This window comes from Sapajus apella, unplaced genomic scaffold (genome assembly GCF_009761245.1).
Source record: "Sapajus apella isolate SASKATOON/1434 unplaced genomic scaffold, GSC_monkey_1.0 scaffold12, whole genome shotgun sequence".
Classification (NCBI taxonomy): Eukaryota; Metazoa; Chordata; class Mammalia; order Primates; family Cebidae; genus Sapajus; species Sapajus apella.
In genome coordinates this window covers 3,432,712-3,454,666 of record NW_022436952.1, presented here as the reverse complement: position 1 = coordinate 3,454,666, position 21,955 = coordinate 3,432,712, and the positions used below count along the sequence as shown (strand labels likewise).

General features: G+C 37.5%; 1 protein-coding gene across 4 annotated transcripts; it reads right to left on the bottom strand.

Annotated features, from left to right (window-relative positions):
* Positions 1–1,424: 1,424 nt before the first annotated feature.
* SMARCE1 (SWI/SNF related, matrix associated, actin dependent regulator of chromatin, subfamily e, member 1) lies at positions 1,425–21,735 on the bottom strand. Of its 4 annotated transcripts, XM_032279737.1 has the most exons (11): positions 21,600–21,735; positions 19,646–19,697; positions 19,425–19,468; positions 16,282–16,386; positions 11,257–11,337; positions 10,168–10,299; positions 9,715–9,886; positions 5,977–6,149; positions 5,327–5,428; positions 4,470–4,680; positions 1,425–2,702 (listed from the first exon to the last, which is right to left on the bottom strand). In XM_032279737.1, the coding sequence occupies exons 2-11, from the start codon at positions 19,650–19,652 to the stop codon at positions 2,494–2,496; spliced, it is 1,236 nt and encodes a 411-aa protein (XP_032135628.1). In that variant the 5' UTR covers positions 19,653–19,697; positions 21,600–21,735; the 3' UTR covers positions 1,425–2,493. The 4 variants fall into 4 exon arrangements, with proteins under 4 accessions (XP_032135628.1, XP_032135630.1, XP_032135629.1 ...); XM_032279739.1 differs by lacking the exon at positions 16,282–16,386; XM_032279738.1 differs by lacking the exon at positions 19,425–19,468.
* Positions 21,736–21,955: the final 220 nt, after the last annotated feature.

Below are 21,955 nucleotides of genomic sequence, written 5' to 3'. Positions count from 1 at the left end.
TATGGGGCTGAGTGCGGTGGCTCACACCTGTAATCCCAGCACGTTGGGAGGCTGAGGCAGGTGGATCACCTAAGGTCAGGAGTTCAAGACCAGCCTGACCAACATGGTGAAACTGTGTCTCTACTAAAAAATACAAAAATTAGGGCCGGGCGCGGTGGCTCAAGCCTGTAATCCCAGCACTTTGGGAGGCCGAGGCGGGTGGATCACGAGGTCAACAGATCGAGACCATCCTGGTCAACATGGTGAAACCCCGTCTCTACTAAAAATACAAAAAATTAGCTGGGCATGGTGGTGTGTGCCTGTAATCCCAGCTACTCAGGAGGCTGAGGCAGGAGAATTGCCTGAACCCAGGAGGCGGAGGTTGCGGTGAGCCGAGATCACGCCATTGCACTCCAGCCTGGGTAACAAGAGCGAAACTCCGTCTCAAAAAAAAAAAAAAAAAAAAATTAGCCAGGCGTGGTGGCGGTGCCTGTAATCCTAGCTACTTGGGAGGCTGAGGCAGACAGAACTGCTTGAACTCAGGAGATGGAGGTTGCAGTGAGCTGAGATCACACCACTGCACACCAGCCTGGGTGACAGAGCAAGATTCCAGTTCAAAAAAAAAAATTCCCTCATCAGCCATCAGCCAATTGCCAGTGTTGTATGGGCAAGCTGGGTCTGGATAGACTTGTTTTCCCAGTTCCATTTCCAGTTGAGCAAAGGAACCACTTCAATTCTCTTAGAACCTTCGATACCATAGTAAATAACCTGATATCTTAATTCGGCACTGTTTTCCACCCACATTAAACGACATCCGCCCCATTTTGACTACTAGAAAATGTATCAAAGAGGCTGTCCAATTTGTCTGAGATGAGATAGGCTGAGTTCTCAGCCATGTAATGGCCAACATTCAGAAACAGATCTATTTGATAAAATCATTATTTGACACACAAGGAAACAGATGTCAAGAGTTGTTTGCACCAGACATCAAGCTTCCTCCCTCCTCTCAGGAGGCTGAACAGATTCTTAGTCACTAAGGTGCCATGAACTGAATAGGAGTGAATTCATTGTAAATTCACTCATGCCAGTATTGAAAAGTTCTCTCCATAGAAGCACAGGACTTAAGAGTTTTTAGCCACTTTTCCAAACATAATTCAAATGTTAGAGATTTCTTCATATTCCTCATGTTAATGTACAAACATATTCCCCTTACTTTTGCAGTCAAAGGCCAACTTCCATATGTGACATTGACTAGTATCTTCTACAAATGAACTGACTTTTGCAGCAGTTTATAGACATAGTTGGGTGAGACAAGGGCCCCGAGTACACAAACTTGCAATGGCTGAGTGGTCATTCCACACTGTCACTGCATTACAGAGAAAACTGGGTGCTTGTCTTGCATACAAGCATGTAGTGCATTAAAAACACTGAGACCTTTTTTTTCATTTTTTTATTACATTTGGACCTTTAAGAAACATATACCATCAGATATACCACTATTCAGTAAAAATCTATTCTAGTTTTTGGGAAGCATATGTGTCACAAACTATCTTGCTTCTAGTCTCCAAGACTTAGAACTAAGAGTTTATCAAAAAGGTGGGCTCTGATCTATGGGATCCTGAGCCTTGAGGTTTTGAATGTTCTGATTATTATAAAATAATTTCAAGTGGATTAACTTAATTCCCAGCTGTTTTTCTTCTGGAATGGGCTAATCAGTTTAAATTATCTAGTCCATTACAAGAATATTAAATTCCTGGAGGTTTGTGATCTAGTCTGTCTTTGGAAAACCTGGTAAAAAAGTAATTTTTTTTCTATACAGTAAGGATGAATTTACCAGAACATACCCAATATTAATCATAACAAAAAGCAGTATAGATAATGTATATGTGTTGTGTTCACTTTAATGACCATTTCATAAGTAACTACTCTTAACTATGGGAGCTATTTCTGGATCAGTAAGATCCAAGCATAGTTAGTTGTAGCCTACACTCAACTTCTTAACACAACTCTTGGTATCTGACATTGACTAAAAGTAAAAAACGGGAAGTGAACAAATACATACTCATACATGATTACAGTTTTAAGAAGCTACCCTTTGCAGAAGTAAACAAGAGAGGAGACTTTCAGGAAGCTGTTGATGGGGATTGGGAAGGGTTAAAGCTATGGCTTTGGTAAGCACCCCAGTGAGCTGTAGGAAGGCATTGTAAGAGTAGATTCTGCAGCATCAAAGGATAATTCTCTAAAAGAGGAGGGTGTTTTCTCAATTAATCTAAATTCTGAGGCTTTCAGCAGTTGAGGGCTAGAAACACGAGCCAAAGAAAAGGCCATCTTCACAACACTAAGAAGGGTGGCTGACTGTGCCATTAGGCTCATGATGCTAAATGGTCCAAAAGCCTTTGGTGGTATGATATGGACAAGAAAAAAGTTAATACACAAACCACATAACACCATTAAAACCAAAAAACATTTTTTCATTTAAAAAAGTTATTTAGGACACATAAAACAAGGCAACATTTATTCTTTTTTCTCATCTTCTGGTATGGGATCTGTTGGGGGCTCCTCCACTGTGGCACTGTTGCTCTCTGAGCCAGTGTTGCTATCACTGGTTCCTTCCTCTGCCATACTGTCGACCCCCTCCTGCCCACTCTCCTTGTCCTCAGGAGTAGACGTGCCTTCTTCACCGTTCTGTTGGCTCTCTGTCGTTTCTTCAAGGTGTGTCTCCTCTGTAATCACACATTTGTCACTGTTAGTTCCAAGATGAAATTTTACTCTAGTTATGTTAACAGCATACAGCTGTGCTGTCCAATACAGGAGTCACTAGCCACACGTGGTTATTAAACTCCTGAAGTGAGCCAGTGTGACTACAGAACTTTTAAGGATGTTGGAACAATCTGGGTATGAAAACCTACCTTTTAGCTGTAAATTTATGAAATTTATTAAATAAATGCAGATCAAATACTTTTGATAAAAATTTATCTTCTGAATTAAGATGTGTAGAAAAATATAAAATATACACTGGATATGAGGACTATTTAACAAAAGGAAAGCTGATTTTAAAAATGTTTCTTCCATGTTGAAATAATGTTACTTAGGATATGCTAAATTAAATAAAACATATTGTTAAAACACTTGTTTTCCTTAACTTTTAAAAATAGGTCACTAGTAGAAAATTTAAAATTTCACATGTGAATTGCATTTTATTTCTATTGGACAGTGAATGAGAGTCAGTCTGCAGTGCTATGGATTAAATGAGGAGAAGCAGTTGTAAAAATGAGGTAAGGCTGACCTTTTAGATTCTTTGTTAAAGTCATGCTGGGTTGTTTCCTGTAGGAAATTAAAAGCATGAGGTTTTGGCTCTAATAGTCTCATATGATCTTCTTCAGGTTTTTCCTTGAGCTAGGAGAACAGAATTTGAGTAAAGACCTGCAAACCTGAAGCATAAGACATGCCTCATTCACAGGTGCCAAAACGGAGGCAAGGGACAGAGTGTTCATCTAGTTGCAAAAATCAGTATTTTAAATTTCAAGCTCTTACTTTAACCACAAAGATGTGCTCACGCTCCAAATTCATTAAGATAAAAAACATGTTCACACAAAACAGAGACTCAGATAGTGAAACTGAAAATACGACTATCTAAAATGTTAATCTGCTGGATTAAATTTTGCAAAAATACCTGGTAAAGATCTGTATTTCATTACATGTTTTCCAGATGGTTGTCATTTGACTACAAAGTATGACACTCGGAGGTTGTCATTTGAGTACCAAGTATGACTACTGTCCCTCCCACTTCTTGCAGTGATGCTCCAGGAAACCTTTGGTTTTGTTTTCCATAACGACTTTTAGCTTAGTCCTGTTTATACAGTGTACTAGGCAGTGTCAAAACAGTGCTATGAGGTTAGGTGATCTCAAAATTACAAATGATAATCAATGTAATCAGTACTTTATAAAAGTTTTATTCATATAAGTTATTATTATTTTTTTACCTTGAGGGATGCTGCTTTTAATCAGGAAAATCAATATACCTAGAAGTAAGGGTTTTTCTAGGACAGGGTTGGCAATTTTTTTCTGTAAAGGGGCAGACGGCAAATATTTTCAATTTTGCAGGCCAGGCAGTCTTTGCTGCAACTATTCAACTATACTGCTTTAGCCCCAAAGCAGCCATAGACAATATGGAAACAAACAAGTGTGGCTGTGTTCCAGTTTTATTTACAAAATCAAGTGGTGGGCAGAATTGGCCTAGAGGTATTACTTTGCAGAATGCTGTCCTAGGACACCAAAGACAATTAATCTTAACAGCAATAACTACATCTTGATAAATAATGTAAGCAATAAAGGTTAAAATATTGAATGTCAGTATCATGTCAAATTCAGTACTGGGAATTGCTCTCAGTGGCAGGTACCAAAAAACTTGCACTTAGAAAGAAAAATCTAAATTAAAGACAGCCGTACAAAGTCTTGGCACTTCCTTGTGTTTGTTGCTAGTGGGTTACCTGTCTCCATTGGAATGTTCTCGCCATCCTTCTTCTCCTCGCCTTTGTTGGCTGCTTGTTCTTCCTCAGGAACGATGCTGCTCTGACTGCGTTCAGCTTGCTCTGCCGCCTCCTTCTCCCTTTCCTCCTGCCTTTTGCGGGCCTGTTCCTCTGCCTGTGCAATCTCAGCTGCAATTTTCTCCATATCCACTTCTACTTTCAGACCACACAGCTAGTCAGAAAAAAACCAGAACTCTTAGTAATATTGTTTTCTTATAATTTTTGAGCCAGATATATTCTTTTGAAAGTTGGTTTTCTTGCCCATAAACTATATATAGATCTATACACCCGTGTGGCAAAAAAAATGTGGTTCTAGGTCTTCTCTGAAACTCTTGGGTCTACAAGAAAAGAAAGCTGCTCTAGCAGTCGTATAACATCCGATATTCCAGAGCAGCTGGTGAGGCAAAATAGTGAATGTTCTAGGGTATACATAAAGTTTCCATTTTATATTTTGGGCCACCAACTAGATTTCCTTGTCTGAATGTAAAGTGCAAGCTATAAATTACATCTAATGAAGACATTTTATGAATAAATCACAATAAAAGTAATTGACTGTATGGGAGTTTAAAATATCAGAGGGCTCTAGCATTTATAGGCCTAGTAGATACGTGTATACTCCATGATATTTCAAATTTATTGCAATTTTGCCAGAGGATGGGAAAAATTGTATAAAAAAAGGTCTTACAGGTTATATAGTAAAGTTAACCCTGTTTCAAAGTGAACAACATTCATTAAAACACTATTTTGGAAAAAAGAATGAGGAAAAATAAAGTAACAGGTATAGTGATAAAAGTATAATTAACATATTAAACAGATACCCTTTTAAGTTCATTGTTAAATGAATCTGTGCTTTCCAGGAATTTCCTCTTCTTCTCCTGGTGTCGTTCCTCTATCTGAAGAAGTTCAGCTTCTAGTTTTCGCTGTAAGACAGGATCAGGCTTTATAATTACTTAATTATTTTCTCTAAAGCAAATGTCAAACATAGAAAATATGTCTCATTTTTTAATGGTCCACAACTTCAAACATTGTACCAAATAATGCTTGAATTTTTACTTTAGATCATTAAGTACACGAGTTTAGCTAAGATTTAAAAACTACAAAATGCAGCACAAAGAAATGACTACGATAAACAGGCAAACAGTAAAGAATACTGTTTCAGGTCTGAGCAATTCCTTTGGAAAAAATATTTAGTAGAGCAGTAAAGACTGATGGGAGGACTCAAAATTCTTACGTTCACTTGTATATCTAAACAAATATACTTTCCATTACAAGGTTCTATGTTACAGTTTTTAATAACAAACTTTTTAAACCTCTGGGAAAGGTCCAATTCCTTAAACCTCTTCTCCAAATCAGGAACAGTTTAGGCTGAAATATTTAGCAGGTACATTTATGCATGGTGTAAAAATCATGTCACTTGGGATTTGTGGCATGGGCCCATTTTATTGAAATGAATATTTTATGACTTTACCTGATGTACCATTAAGGACTGGACCTGTCGTTTGAGGACCTGCATTCTAGCTGTTGTGACAACTGACCGAACGTCTGGCACCACACTCTCACTAAGGATTTCACTGATGAGGCGATGGTTTCTCTGGAAACGGGCAGTGGCTGTATGCTTCATTGAAAAGCCATCATCGTAATCTGGAATGAACAGATTATTCTGGAAATTAGGTCACCAGTAACCATAAAAAGGAATGTAACAACGTTAACACTTAATTACCAAGGAACCATGGGCCTCGCTGGCCTAACAAGTGGACCTGACCAGCATCATGGGAGCTCTGGGGCAGTTATTTGATAAAAATCGTACAGAGGACATAATGTGTTCATTGGCCAAGGTCGTAGTTTATCTCCCAGTCTTTAAGTGATGATGCGTGTCTGAGAAGGATTTGGCTAAAACATTAACGAGATATAACATTTCTCTTTTGGCTTTGGAATCAATGTGAAGGCTGCATGTGATGGCACTCATTGACCTTCTGCCCCGTGTTTTACTCTCCTGGTAGTAACTTAAGGCACTTAACAAGACTGATGAACATCAAATGAACGCGGCAGTGTCTTTGTCACTGAAGCACTTTAAAAATGAATGAAAATGCCCATCTGTAAAATTATCACAGCAGAGAAAACATCATCTCTAACAATATTCAGTTTCCCAGGCCTTCAAGTAATTTATAGAAGAAAAATAAATGTTTGATTCCAAATTTAATTTTTGTCAGTTTACACTTAGCCAACTGTTGTCAGTGTGTAATGGTATGACCCAAGTTCATACAGTATAGGTCTGGTTTATATGTTTTTGTTTTGTTTGTTTTGAGACAGAATCTCGCTGTATCACCCAGGCTGGAATGCAATGGCCCGATCTTGGCTCACTGCAACCTTCACCTCCTGGGTTCAAGCGATTCTTGTGCCTTAGCCTCCCAAGTAGCCGGAATTACAGGTGCCTGACACCACGCCTAGCTGATTTTTGTATTTTTAGTAGAGACAGGGTTTCACCATGTTGGCCAGGATGGTCTTGAACTCCTGAATTCATGCGATCCACCCATCCTGGCCTTCTAAAGTGCTGGGATTACAGGTGTGAGCCACTGTGCCCACCCTATTATGCTTATTTTTAATAGCTATCTAGTGTCTCCTTAATCTCAGTCTTTGCTCTATCACCGTTATAGTTTTTCATATATCTTTTAACAGCCTGTACTATTGTTTACTTAATATTTTTTCTTTAAACTAACTCACTTAAAAAAATAGAGGGCATTCTCTTAAGCAATATGTATTAACACAAATGCTCCTCTCTGAACCAGTTTATCACCTCAGTGTCCCGCCAGACACAGAGGGTCCACACTTGAGGAAAACTTGTTACAGAGGAAAGCTTGCTACAGAGGCCTATGTTGTACGGCTATGTCACAGTCTAGCACCTCCCTTATTGTGGCAGTTAAATAAATAGTTCCTAAAATTCTCATTATCATAAATACTACAGTTAAAAACTTTTTTAAAAAATTACTTTCGTTTCCTTTTGAGTAATTTCTTTTGGAAATAAACTTCTGAAACTGAAACTACTAGGCAAGATACAGTTTTTTAAACTATAGCCTTTCTATTTTTTAGGAGTGTTTCACCTTTAAGGTTATATACGGTAAATTTGCGCTAACTCTAAGTTATCTACTTTTGTTGTTATTTTTTGTTTTCTTCTTTCATTTATATGGCCCCAGTGTTGAGTGGGAAAACAAAGTCTAAGCAATTTGGGCTTGTTCTTCCTTGCATGTTAGTTGTCTGCTTCCTTTTTTATGGGGAATGGCTTTTCTAGTATGATTTAATTCAATAGCTGTTTATCCTATGAAGGGTCTCTCACTGAATAAAAGCCTTTATTGTCTTGTGTGGATAACTGCATATGCCCTATTTTTTTTTTTTTTGAGACTGGGTATTGCTCTGTCATCCAGGATAGAGTGCAGTAGCATGATCATAGCTCACTGCAGCCTCAAATTCCTGGGCTCAACTGATCCTTCCACCTCAGCCTCAGTCAGAGTAGCTGGGACTACAGGCACAAGCCACCATGCCCAGCTAATTTTTAAGTATTTTGTAGAGATGGTCCTGCTATGTTGCCCAGGCTGGTTTCAAACTCTTGGCCATAAGCAATCCTCCTGCTTCAGTTTCCCAAAGTGTTGGGATTACAGCCATGAGCCATGGTACCTGGCCATGTCTATCTTTTGACAGTTCTCTGTTAAAGAAGTCAGTAGCTGTTGTACTTCATGCAGATGCCACCTTGCTCTTATGTATGTTTTACATACATTTCTACCTCCCCAGTCTTCCTCTTTCTGATCATTTTCATACTGGCATGCTAACAACATCCTCATACTCGAATCTTAATTGCTACCTATACTTTCTTACTAGCAACTGTAAGATCCGATCTTAAAGTTAAAAACATAATAGGCCCATGTTTGAGACTGCTTCTGAGTGAATCTCTTCAGTCCTTCTCAATGTTCATGCTGTTAATGAAAGCTTTAGTTATTTTCTACTTATGTTGCTGGCCTCTGTTTCCTCTTGTACTGACCCGCATCCTCCCAATATCTGTAACTGGAACATGTTCTGTTTTTCAGTTCTTTATGTTTCTCTTGCATTAATCATCCCATTTGAGTAATTAAAGTGTGAGGATGCTAGTGTGTCTTTAGCACTGCTGATTATTCGGCTTAACACTCAGTACTGTCTGGAGTCAGCTATTCAAGGGAATTCACTTATTAAAAAAAAACACTCATTACTGTTTCGATTCCACAGTCTATTCTCTATAGTATGACATTCCACTGTCTGTATTTATGAGAATAATATTCCACTCCATTCTTTTAAAAAACGATTTTTGGTTTTCTCTACTTTTATCAATTTATTCTTGTCTTTAGGTGCTATTATTGCTTCCTCCCTCATTGATGTTGTCTTTAAAGTTCTTATAGGCTTCCTCTTTGTGATTGCTACTTTAAGATGGGATCTTAAATCATTTTCCTGATGTCTTTGTTGCTTGTAGCTAGAGCTTCTAATCTTTTGCACATGATAGCAGCATACAGAAAAACTATTATACAGCACACTAGATATGTGGTAAGTGTGTTCATACTGCAGGTGGCTATCTCTGTGTCTCCTTGCAGCTTCAGACCCTGCCTGGCTGCACAAGACCAGAACAATCAGCACACCTGCTAAGTACTCATTCAGGATGGCAATTAGGAAGCTCTGCTATTCGTGTGCATGTATAAAATTTGTATGGGTGTACCCTCATGAGTAGTAGCATGAGCTATATTTATACATTCTTTTTGGATTTCTCAATTAAATAGAAAAGAAATTTTGTAATGTTTCTACATACTCATTAGCTTCTCCCTTAAGAGCCTTTAATTCAGGAAATTTAGTGAACCATAAAAAAAACAGGATATAATTAGAATGCATTTAGCTTTTTAAAAGCAGATGAGGCAAAATCCTGATTGTGACTTAAAAACCTTTCATACATTTTGAGTACAAAGATTCTGATAAACAATAAATAATTTTTGCTATTTTCTACACTGAAAAAGATATTTCTTTTTCTTGTGGGAAATTCACATGCAAATCTTAATATAACCAAAATACTGAGATGATACTTGAATTATGCTTTCTTTTCCATTTTGGATAAGAAATAAAAACTTATACTTAGGAGATTTCTCATATCTTAACTCTCAGAGAAAGCAGAAACAAAACCCCACTTTTTTTCTTTTACCATCTGGATCTTCAGCAGGCTGAATGCTCATGTACGGTTCTCCTTTCTCCATGCGAGACTGTCTCTGTCGACTTTCTTCCTCTAAAGCAGCTTCTGCACGACTTTTTGCATTTATGTAAGCAAGGTACGCGGGGGAATTATGATAGGCCTTCATAGATTCATTGTACTCTATCTGAAATTCAAATGTTTTTTGGTTTTATAATTAACATTTTGCAGGTTACAAGGCAGACTTATGTTATCTCATTTGACTATCAAAAGATATGATGTAAGCAGAGTGCTGGGATAATTATCTCCTTTTCTACAGACAAGAAATCTGAGGCCTTGAGGGTTAGGTAGACAGAGCCTCAGTACAGCATCAGCCTTCTGACCAAATCTTATGTTTCCTTTACAAATAGTAAGCCAATGTTTATGTACTTTACACATTATCTATCCCACTGTGAGCCCCTACTCTACCTTTTCGGCTTCGTATTCGTTTAAATATTCTTGTTTTTCTTCATCAGTGAGATCTCGCCACATGCCACCAATAATCTTGCCAATCTCCCACAACTTTAGGTCAGGGTTGGAAGCCTTTACTTGGTCCCAGACCTTAAAAAGAAAACAGGTGAAATGTCAATACTGATGTCTAAATGTACAGACACTAAAAAATACTTTCTAATATGGAAACTTTTAAACATAAAAAGCAGAGAAAACAGGATCAAATTTCTATGTACTCATCAGCCTACTTCAACAATCATCAATGGCTGGCCAATCTCATGTCATCTTTCCCCTACTGGATTAAGACAGATCTCAGACATCATGCCACTCACTTATAAATACTTCAATTTGATAGACAAGAATATCTCCAATCACTATAGATGCTTAAGATGAGTTACTTCAACAACACAGGCTATGTCTCTCAAAGTTCATGTGAATTTAGAAGAAAATGCTTAATTTGCATAACACAATACATCATATTATCAAATACATACATAACAGTCAAGACCAAAAGGTTTAAAATTTCTAGATGGTGGTTAAAATGCTCTGCCTTGTAATAAAGATATTGGCTATATTTTTTTATTTTAACAGTAATGTAGGTTCATCACCAAAAAAAACCGGGGGAAATCTGAGGAAATATAATGAAAATAAAAACTACAATAAGCTTATTGCTTAGAGATAATAATTGTCTTCTGTGTTTTCCCCCTTCAAACTAACATGTGGTTGCTATTATTTTTATAAAAATAAGATATTAATTCATATAGTCTTGTATTTCTCCTTCACTTAATATATTCCTCATGTCATTAAATATTCTACAAAAGACATGACTTTAATGGCTACAGAACATTCTGTCCTAAGGATTTTAAAAGTTTATTTAATCATGCTCCTCTTGTTGGATTTTGTTCTGGAATTTTGAAATCAGAACTAATTGTTTTAAAAACTGTAGTTTTTTGGTCCTTTCCTCTGAATATGCACAGAAAAGCTGGCTAAGCCAATCTAAAATTGGATGTAAAGCAAAGAAGCAGCAAAGACAGTGTCCTCACTCCTTTCCAGGTCCTAAGCGCCTACCTTTCTGCTGTACCTCATGTAGGGCATCAGCGGCTTATCTGGTGGCTTTGGGGGTTTTGGAATCGTAATACCAGAGGATGCCTACAAAAGAGTTAAATACATTCATTATTCAACTGTAAGGAGTTCACCCGCAAACTGAAAAGAGAGTTCCTTAAAAAATTCTAATGCGCCTTTCTTCTACTCGTCCAAATATTTTCTCCACTGAAAATAGCTATTACTGCAAATTCAGAAATGTTCAAAAGAAAATGACTTTAAGCACATAATTTTTAAATGTTTTACTTAGCAGTTTATTGCCAATACTTTGACAACCTGGCTGTAAGAACAAATAAAATATTACATGATAACCCATACATTGAAAATATATGGTTATATATCAACCATCTCACATTCAGGACTTTACCTGGCACCCTCTGATTCTGCTCAATTACCGTTACACATACAGTCAGCACTTGATTATCTGTAGCAGGATCTGAACCCTTAGCACTTACCATTCTCACACTGCCTATAGGAGCCTTAGTACCTATTAGCACTATGTTAGCAATGCACTCCCAACAATACCACCACAAAAACAACTTCCCAGGTTCAAAAACAAAAACAATTTGTGAAATAACAAACCACCTTACCTCCTTTGCCAGGCTAGAGATTTTATTTCTCTTAAGGTTCTGTCTGTTACCTAGTGGTTTTCTTGTAAAGTGGAATGAGAAGTGTGAACTCAAGTCACACTTTCTTTGTCCTTAGGCCTAATCACAGTGTAAAAGCAAACAAGTTTATCAGGAACAGAGAAGTGGCAGATATGGGGCCTGATAATGTTATTTTTGAGGTCTTATAATGACAAGCTCCATTCCATTAAAAATATTCGGTTTTATGGGAAAGACAAAGTAAAAGGAAAGATGGGATATGCAGGAAACGGGAGACAGGAGAAAAGGAGGGGGAGGGAAGACTGAAAAATATTTTTTAATAAGGTAAAGCAAAGTAAGTGAGAGAAAAAATAAAAAAGGAAGAAGGAAAGAGAAAGAGAAGTGATAGTGATCAGTTTTTCCTCTGGTATAAGGTCTAGGTGAGATTCCCGACAGCTTCTAGTAGGCCACCCAGATAACACCCATCCACAACTATCTATTACAACTTTTTAGTCTCCCCTTAATATGCATGACTGCATTTAATTAAAGACCCAGGATAAGAAAAAGCATTGCTATTTCAGACAATCTGCAAATTTTCAGGAGATCTCTGATACTGACTCTCCCTGGTAGGCTACAGAAAAGCAGTGCTGGCTTTATACTAATTATCAAAAGACAGGATTGGCAAATCCTTGTAAGAAAACTAAAGTGACATTTTGTTTGCTTCCTCTTCTATTGCTGCTGTGATAAAACCTGAGATACTCCTCCACTCTGGGCTGGGACCCCAATTATAACCTTATTTTGCATTCGAGGGCTCTGGGATGAGCATGTTTGTGTCCCTTTCCACTATGATCAAGAAATGTTTCCTCTTCCTACAAGGGTCTCTCTCCTTCCCTATAACTCTACTTCATATATGAAGTTATTAAAAAGCATTTTGGCTTAGAAGCAGTATTTCCTTTCTTTCCATTCCTCCCATGCATTCTTACCACACCTCATGCCAGTGCCCAGGTAGACAGACCCTGTTTTCAGCCAGCAGTGGGCAACAGAGATGGTCAGGAGGCATGGAAACTCAAAAGTGGTGGGATGCGCAGCCAATAAGGGGAAACCTGCATCAGGTTTTGTAGGAGTTCTTTCAAGGGGAAAGGAAATTCCTGTAAGGCTAACCTTATGGATTCAGAGGAACAGATACACAAAAGGCTGCTTCTTCACATATAAAGTTATTAGAAAGTAATATACATGACTTCAACATTTCCAACTCATATCCAACAGAAGTCTTCAGAATTCCATGAAGTGGGTTACAAATAAAGTTGGATTGTGCCCGTAACTGAGGTAGTAAGACCACTGTCAATTTTTTTTTTAAATTAAAGAGGTAAAGAATTCTAAAATGCCTATGCTTTCAAGCTTTAAGTATGAATTAAAACACTTAAAAAACATAGTATTTATGATATTTTTCAAAGAATCACATTTTATATTAATAGATTTGCTATTTCCCCTTTCTCCCAAAGAAAGGTACACAAATCATCTATATATTGAGACCAGTCAACTTACCAAAACAAACAAAAACAAAAACCCCAAAACTTAAAAAAAAACCAAAACAAGAATAAAGTTAAATTCCAGATGGTTTTCAGGTGATGGTACATTTATATCATTACACACCTCCAATTTATTTAATGTCTCAGACAGATATCTTTCTACAATGTCTTAAACATTTCTTTAAAAAAAAAAAAAAGAGTTAAACATACTTCAGACCCTTTCTGGGTAAGATTCAAGCAGAAACAACCACTGTTTTGCTGTGCTGTAACCCTCTGTCAGATGCGTGAAATGTAAAAAAACTATTGTTGGCTCTTTTACTAAATGGCCCAGGGGCTATGCTTTTGGAGAGTGTGTTTCCATTTTTGAACTGTTTCTTTCCTTGCTACTATCAGGAAATCCACCTGTAGCACAACTCTCTCTCCAAATTTCTGCTTTCAATCTCCAATGGGGAGGCGAGTGGAACTGTGCTTATTACATAAGAGCAACGTCCTAGGAAATCTCCTATGAATAAAGTCCATGATTTTGTGAAATTCATCTTGGTTACTCAGTTTTTTGTTGTTTCTTTTGCAATTCTCAGCTGTTTCTCTAGTAGGGTCTTATTAAGGGGTTTCTTCTGGGACAGGATTTCTATTAATGTACAGGAAATAGGCTGTTTTTAAAGACATTTTTGTCTCAATCTGTTTTCACACCTGTACTTAAGAAAATGCTAATCATAATCTGAATGAAGAACTGACTAGCAGTCAATTTCAACTCATAGCTATCATAAGCACTCCACAAGATCTCAACATGCTATATAGAGTATTTATTGTCTGAAAACGATCCAAGTGTACTGGAGTCATCAGGGAAACCCAATGTTCTTTATGGCCTACCAGAAGCTACTTGACAGGGCTTCACAAACCCATTCCTTGAAAATCACTAACGCAATCTGCAGGCAACAATACTTAATAGGAGCTTCCCCTCACCCCCAAAAGTAATACATAACTAGGGTCATAGTAAAATAAAAATGCTTTTATAATGGTCGAAATCAGAGCCATCGAGTCCTAACACAGCTTAAATTAGATAAAGAAAAAACAGAGCAAGTAGTATAAAACCTCCACATTTTCTAGGTCCTTCATGTAGCAGTTTGATTATACGTCAATCTGGTGTTAAGAAGACAATAATACAAAGTAAATCTCCACAAAGGACCAAAACACCAAATTTTCCATGCCCAATAACTCTATACTTAATCTACCATGAAGCTAGTATCCACACCAAATGCTTGGTTCTTAACACGCCAAGAAGGAATGGGAAGAAACAGATGAATGATTCAGTAGGGAGTACACATTCTCTTCCTGGTCTCCATCGAATAATCTCACTTTATTAACAAAGAATCCCCCACAGCTAAATCCAAGTTAAGAACAAAATGCTCACACAAACCAAAAGACAAATTATTGTCATATTATAGTTACCATTTCTATTCCATTAACATAGATAATCAAGAGGTGACTGTATAGAGCTATTAAATGCAATCATTCTTGTTTACTGCCAGTGAAAAAATTTCTGCATTAACATGAAGATCCACAATTGGTTCTGTTCATTGTTTAAATTAAAATGTTCTTTATCATTTAAAATCTTGTCACCCATTACACTTGTGAAACAACACATTTAGGCCAGGGAAAAACATGTACTGATGCACATAAAAATTGTATGCATTGTGAAATGCATACATACACACACTTTGTCAGAATTCTTTTCAGATACCATGAAATATGCATGGCACATAAAAACTTGATATGCTTATGAAGTACAAATTATGCAGAAACAATGAAAAATTTTAGACAAACAAAACCTATCAAGCTAAGCAATATGCTTATCAAGATAGACATTCATTTGATAGCTACAAGCTTTCAGTTCTAGCTTGACTACAGGGTGAGAGGGCTTTTTTGAAGTTACAGTAATAGAAGGTACTTGTTATTTATGAACACAGCAAACGAAAACCAGGTATTAAAAACTTGACAGCCATTCTGGGTTGTATAAATTCTCACCAACACTACATTCCAACGTATGTTAAATATTTGACTTTTGGATTTATTTTTATTTTTAGTAAGTCATTTTTATAATTATTGGCGTTTTTTGGTACCTAAACTTTTTTGAATGAAATTTAAGATGATTCTAAAATAAAAGCTTTGAAGTGTATCATCCAATTTTGGTATCTTGGGCCGATCATTTAAATGAAATATCCTAAGTTTCAGAAATCATATCTTATACTAAGGATTAAAAACGCACTTCTCGTTGTGCATATCCCGTCCGATACTTCAAATTAATTTCATTCAGCCTTTATTCTGCATTTCTTTGAGGTGACATTAAAACGTTTTTCTCTTTTTTACTAGAGAGAAATGAGTTTCAGTTAGAAGGTCAATTATCAAATCCAAAAGACAAATAACTATGGGTAGTGATTCAAACTGGTACGCCAGCCAAAAGCTTTCCAGACCTGAAAAAGCCAGGTCAGAAAGCCCAGCCTTTACCAGAAACTGAGTCCTTGAGACTAATGCCAATCACCTTAGAAAAATGAAAGATACTCTTTACGTCAAAAAGGGTATTTTTACCATATGAAATTCTGATTGTTTACATACAGTATAAGCATCAAGTGCTCAAGGCTTTATCCCTACCAACCACCAAACAGAATAATGGATTTTCCTTTTCTTCCATACACATTCCAGATCTCACTATTTATTTTTTCAGTGTGAGATCCTACAACGAATGTTGAAAAGAGTCAAAAAGCCAGGTTAAAAAAATTTGTTTAAATGGCTGTGCTTATGATTCAAAAGGACCTAATTCTGAAGGCATTTCTGGTCAATTCCAGTTGTTTGCCGGATGCTGTAATAGTTGATTCTCCTACCGTGACCCGGCTGTTGGTGCCCGGGTTCCCTCCCAGCCTGTAGTTGTTGTAGGCGAGATGACTGTATGGATTGTATCCCACAAACCCTGGTGTGCTGGGCATTTGCTGATGGAAACAAATGAGACAAAAACACGAATGAGAAATGAGCTCAAACGAGGAAAACACAGAAATGAAAAATGATCTGCATATGGCATGCAAAAGCAACCTGAATTTAAACAAGCAATGATGTGTTGTAATTGTTCTTTTTTTTCACTGAGGAAATTAAATATTTTTCTTTCATTGAGAAACCTGTTTGCAGTGTCTTTTGGTTGTTTTTCTCTTTCTTTTTTGTAGGGGCTGGGGGTGTTTGTGTGACTGTGAATGTGCGTGTTGTTTTTTGAGGTAAGCAATACACTGAAGTGTTTAAAACATTCAGGATTACTTTATGGTCAACAATAGGATATAACAACTTGGCAATATATGAAGACTGAGATAGGAAGGGTTGAAGTGTGATAAACTAGAACTCTGAAAACACTACATGCAAAACAAAACACAATTTATTTGACAGTTATGTGGATGCCACCAATGTATTCATCTACTAAAAACAAAAACAAGAAATGGATCTGATTTCAAAGACAGTTTTAAATAATTTTATATAATGTGAGAAATGAGAAGAGACTCAAATCAGGAAGCCAGGATTTGTCAATTGAAAATAACATATGTTGGATCTGATGGATGTCACATACATGATTTAAAACAAAGACTTGTAAGAAATGCATGGATTCCATTCTGGGGTACTATCTGATCTTTTTAACCCAGTCATTCTTTTACAGGATTTCTCTTCCATCTCTTCTTTGATCCATCTTCCATAGGTCAATCATGAAAAAAGTTCTGCATTTAGTCTCAATGTAAACTACATTTTTTCTTTTTTCATCTAGTTTCCTGATAGCTCTCACCCTTTGAAAACACAACTGCTCATTTCAGCAACAGAACTCTTGGTTTTTGTGAAGTATGTGTTGATGTAATCACCAACGGACTCTTAGATAACAATGGCCTTGGGGCTAACACAATGACACTCAATGTTCATGAGAACCAAGGCATAATGCATAGAAAGAATGTAGTAGAGAGAGACCACAATTAGGGCATTTTACCTTGTAAAACTCAGTCAAAATATGTGACAATTTCATTTTTACATGCAATTAACAATTATCAGTCCTTAATTGTATGATATAAAATACACTTAACACATTCCAACTAAGCTGTAGCTGTTACAAAATAAACACAATTTCCTAAAACATGCCGCTGCACATATCCTTAGTACCCAAAAGAAAGACATTTAAGCAGAGATGACATTTCATACTCTTTAGGAAAAAAGAGAACGGCTGATCAATTTCTACTCTATACAGTTAAAAAAGACGCAAATAAAGCATATTTAAGTAAGCAAAACACAGCTGAAGTATCAAAGGCACGAAAGAAGTGTGTATTACTTGGAGTGGTACATTTGGGTGGTGGAGGTGAGAGTGGCGGTAGTGGTGGTGATGGTGGTGGTGGCAGCGGTAGAAGTAATGGAAAGAAAAAAAGAAAGGAGAATAATTCATTTAGTATCCATTCTGTTGGATGTTCTAAGCCCTAGTTTTCTATATTTTGTGTGTTAATGTGAAATTATAATGGCACAAAAATATAACTAAAGAAAGGCAAAAAAGTCCCTTTTTACACATAAGAAATTATAAGGGGACACTTGGTTTTTGAAATATTTTAATCTCAAAAAATCAAGTTTGTCCTCAAGATATTATACATTGTCAGAGGCGATATTTATGTCAAAATGACACTTTCAAAGGTTGCATAAATAATAAGAATCACTGTTCAACATTATGAGGCAATTATGTTAGAAAAATAAGGGAACTAAAAAAAATGGAAAGCAAAACATTATGATTACACCATTTCCAAAGCTGAGGTACATGGTTAGCTTTTTGAGGTCAGAATCTCAATTGTTCAGCTCCACCTGTGTAGCCACTAGCAGAATGCCATGGAGATGGTCATAACAAATGTTCTTGGATTTAAGAAAGAAAACAAACCAAGCACGGGACTTTACGGTCTACTGGAATTAACTTTAGAGCCTGTATATAATATAAATTGAAGTGAGAACATATGGTACAATATCTTTTTTTGAAAGCATCTCACTAAGGAAAAACAAATTGTTGATAAATGTAACTAAAATACACATCTGAGGGTTAGTAAATATGGGTAGTTTTCTAGTGGAGAAAACAAAATTACACAAGGACCTAATTAGTAGTGAAAAGTAGACTAGCCTGAAATTTAGATGGTAGGGGCTATGGAAGGAAGGATTAATATTAAATAACTAATTTTGTAGAATCTGGTCATGTTAACAGTGTTTTTTTAAAAAACAAACAAAACCCCCCACCCAAAAAACCAACAAGGAAGCCATTTCAGCAAGACCTCAACAGTTACTGTTAAATCTATTTTGTGGGTTGGAAAATTATTTTACATGCTGACCAAGCTGGGCCAGAGCTTGCTGGGTGAAAAACCATGTTCACAACTACTTTTCAGATACCTTAAAAACATATATACTTCCAAACCAATAAAATGTAATTTGTGGAATGGAGTAACATTCAATAACAAGATCTGACCCATAGATAATGAAATCTTTACTTGAACAGCTTGAAAATACTTACAATGAGTGTAGTTTCAGAAGCTTTATTGTTTAATTTAATATGAAAATTTTATAGAGAGACAAGAAAGGAGAAAAAAACATAACCAGTTGAAGGTTAGGTTTAACAAAAAAGCCAGAATGAGCATTCACTCAGTATTAACTTAGAGACTCTTAATAGTGAAGATTAATAAGAAGTGTTAAAATTGTCACTTTCCATTTACAAAGAAAAAACAAACTGAGCATAGGAGGTTGGAATTTTACAGTATTGTTTCTTTAAATGTTGGGGTTGGTTCAAGGAAAGATGCAGATAATTATTTTATTTAGTAGGAAGTGCTGTTTTTCTGTTTTTCTTTTTTCTTTTCTTTCTTTTTTTTTTTTTAGCTGAATTTCATCCTGTTGCTGTGATGATTGAGTGACTGTCACTGGAAGACATCTGGGTTTTTGTATCAAGGCCAGACTTGGCTATTACATTAACAAGAAAATTAAAACTTACTGTTGCAGGAGCTGGGGTGGGAGGTGGGGCATAAGATGGTCTTTCTGTTTGAAAGAAAATAAATAACTTCTTGTAAACAACTGAGATATAATACTATGCAACAAAACTACCAATGGTCCTGTTTTGAAGAAAAAAAAAATGAGAGTATTTTGGAATTCCCACTTGCTAGGGCATTAGTCTCTTATTAACATAGATTGATAAATATAAAAATTGAAACTTACTTGACATTTTGGAAGATTAAGTTCTCAGTTCCTTAAGAATGAATCTGAGACACTAAAATAAAAAAAAAAAAAGGAAAAAAAAAAGAGAATCAAAACTCAGCAAGCATACGAGAATGTTTTCCTAATGAACAGGGTAATTTAATTGGGATTTCCGAGTAAAATTACTTCACCTTAATTCCTAGTAATTAAGCCTTCTGCATATTTTAACTGGTTCTTAAAGGTCATTTGGTTGATTAGAACTAAATGACTAAAATAAAGTACTGGGGTTATTTAGAAATGTACTTTCAGGTTTCTTTTTCTTGTGATACTAAGCCACCTCTAGAATGAAAAACATTTTGCTGACACCATGTAAACATTTCCTTAGACTGATACAAGGATGAGAATAGAATGTGATGTACTATCAGGGTCCAACTCAACAAGGCCTACCAGATACTGACAGCTCCCTGATCAGCAACTGTACCATGCTTCTGGGATAACAATTTTTATTAATATAGGGCGGCATTTTATTCTTGGAAGCAGTGCAAAAGGTTAACTGGTATGACAATGAACTTCATATTCTCTTATGGTGGTAAATAGCTTCATAAATGCTGGGAATAAATTCTGAGAGTCTACCTGAAAAGCTTTTATTCATCCTTCACAGCCCATTTCAAAATTTATCTCCTCAGTGGAACCTTCCTGATACATTACCTGGGGAGAATTGCTCTGCCATCTGTGTTCCTATACAGTTTACACAGATCTATGATATTACTATACCTTTTTAAAAACTTGTCAATATGGCTAGAGTGTATGCTACTTGGAAACAGGGACCATGTCAGGGCCTAGCTATATTCTTAGGAAATTTTGTCCTAGTATTACCAGCTCACAACATGACCAGACTCATGTGAGCTTGTTCTTTACATCAACATACATCACAAATAGTGAGGTACAAAAGGACAAAAATTCATCTTTAGAAAGAAGGCAGACAAACTTCGATGACTATTGGAGGTATTTGCATCCAAAATTGTGTAAAATAGGCCCGATTTTTTGCTTCTAGCATTCATTTTAAGGAAATTCCCAGGAGCATAAGGAATGAGTCCTGGTGCGGAAAGAAACGGCTTATTTTCCCAATGGTCCAACCTGAGTCATTCCCTCTTAAAGAACAGTCAGAAACCTTTGACTCGTGTAGATTTCCTTTCTGCTCACATTAAGGGAGCTGTCAACAACCAGTAGGCCTCGCTGCAGGGGACCCTGACAACTGCCATAAGCTCACTGTTAAAATTTAAGAGTGGGCTTGTACATTTGTCCATTGCTGGATCCATCCTTGGTGCCTGGCATAAAAATGAATACCCGATAAACATTTGTTCAAGGAATATTTCATACGGGGTAGGCTTATGAACTATTTCGCTTAACAGTCACAAGTACTTTATATGTACAGTTATCCCCATTTCACAGATGAAGCAACGGAGTCTCGGAGAGTGCAAATAACTTGTCTGAAGCCACACGCAGCCAGCAAGTGCCAGAGCTGGGTTTCAAACCCAGGCCAAACTATTTCAGAGCTCCGTTCATCACTCTAAGCCACACCGTGAGTCCTCAGGTCGCTGCCTGAACCAATGGGGGAACCTTCTTCCTGGGGGTGAGAACCACGGACTTGCCTTGACCGCGGGCTTCCTGAGGTCGCTCTCTTTAAGTTTGTCTTGGTGAACGTACTTGACTAGCAACTCCCCTAAAACGCGGTATGCACAGGTGCTTTGACCAATTTCAGGGGACTAGCCTTGCCTCCAAGGAGGGGGCCCCAGATGGGACTCCCTCCCAACCTTCGCTCTGCTAGGCCTCAAGGAGGCCGCATCCGGCTCCCAGCTCCGGCCCCACGGCCAAGCCTGAACCCCAGCAACCCCAGGGAACTCGGGGTCCAGCCAAGCGGGGACACCACGACTTGCCCCTACCGACCCGGTCCGGCCCACTTGGAAACACTCACCCGCGGGCAGAAAAAGCGCCCGCAGCTCCGGCTTCGCTTCCCTTTGTCCCGCGCACGCCCCGCCCCTCGCGTCCGGAGCTTCCGCACTGGCACTTTCCACACTCTTCTTAATTTTTTTCCAGGCCCCACCCGACCCGCTTTAGAAAAAAGAAACATCTAATAAGGACGCGGTGATGCTTAGCACACTCAGAGATTTTTTTTCAGGCCCCATTCGCTCTCAAAACTCCCCGAATTTGGATACTTTCCCAACCGGGCGCCGATTCGTCACGGCGAAGAGGGCCGAGGAGGCCCGACCGCGGGATAGGCCCGGGCTTCGCGGCTGTGAGGAGCGGGAGCGGCCGCGGCGACCGAGGAGG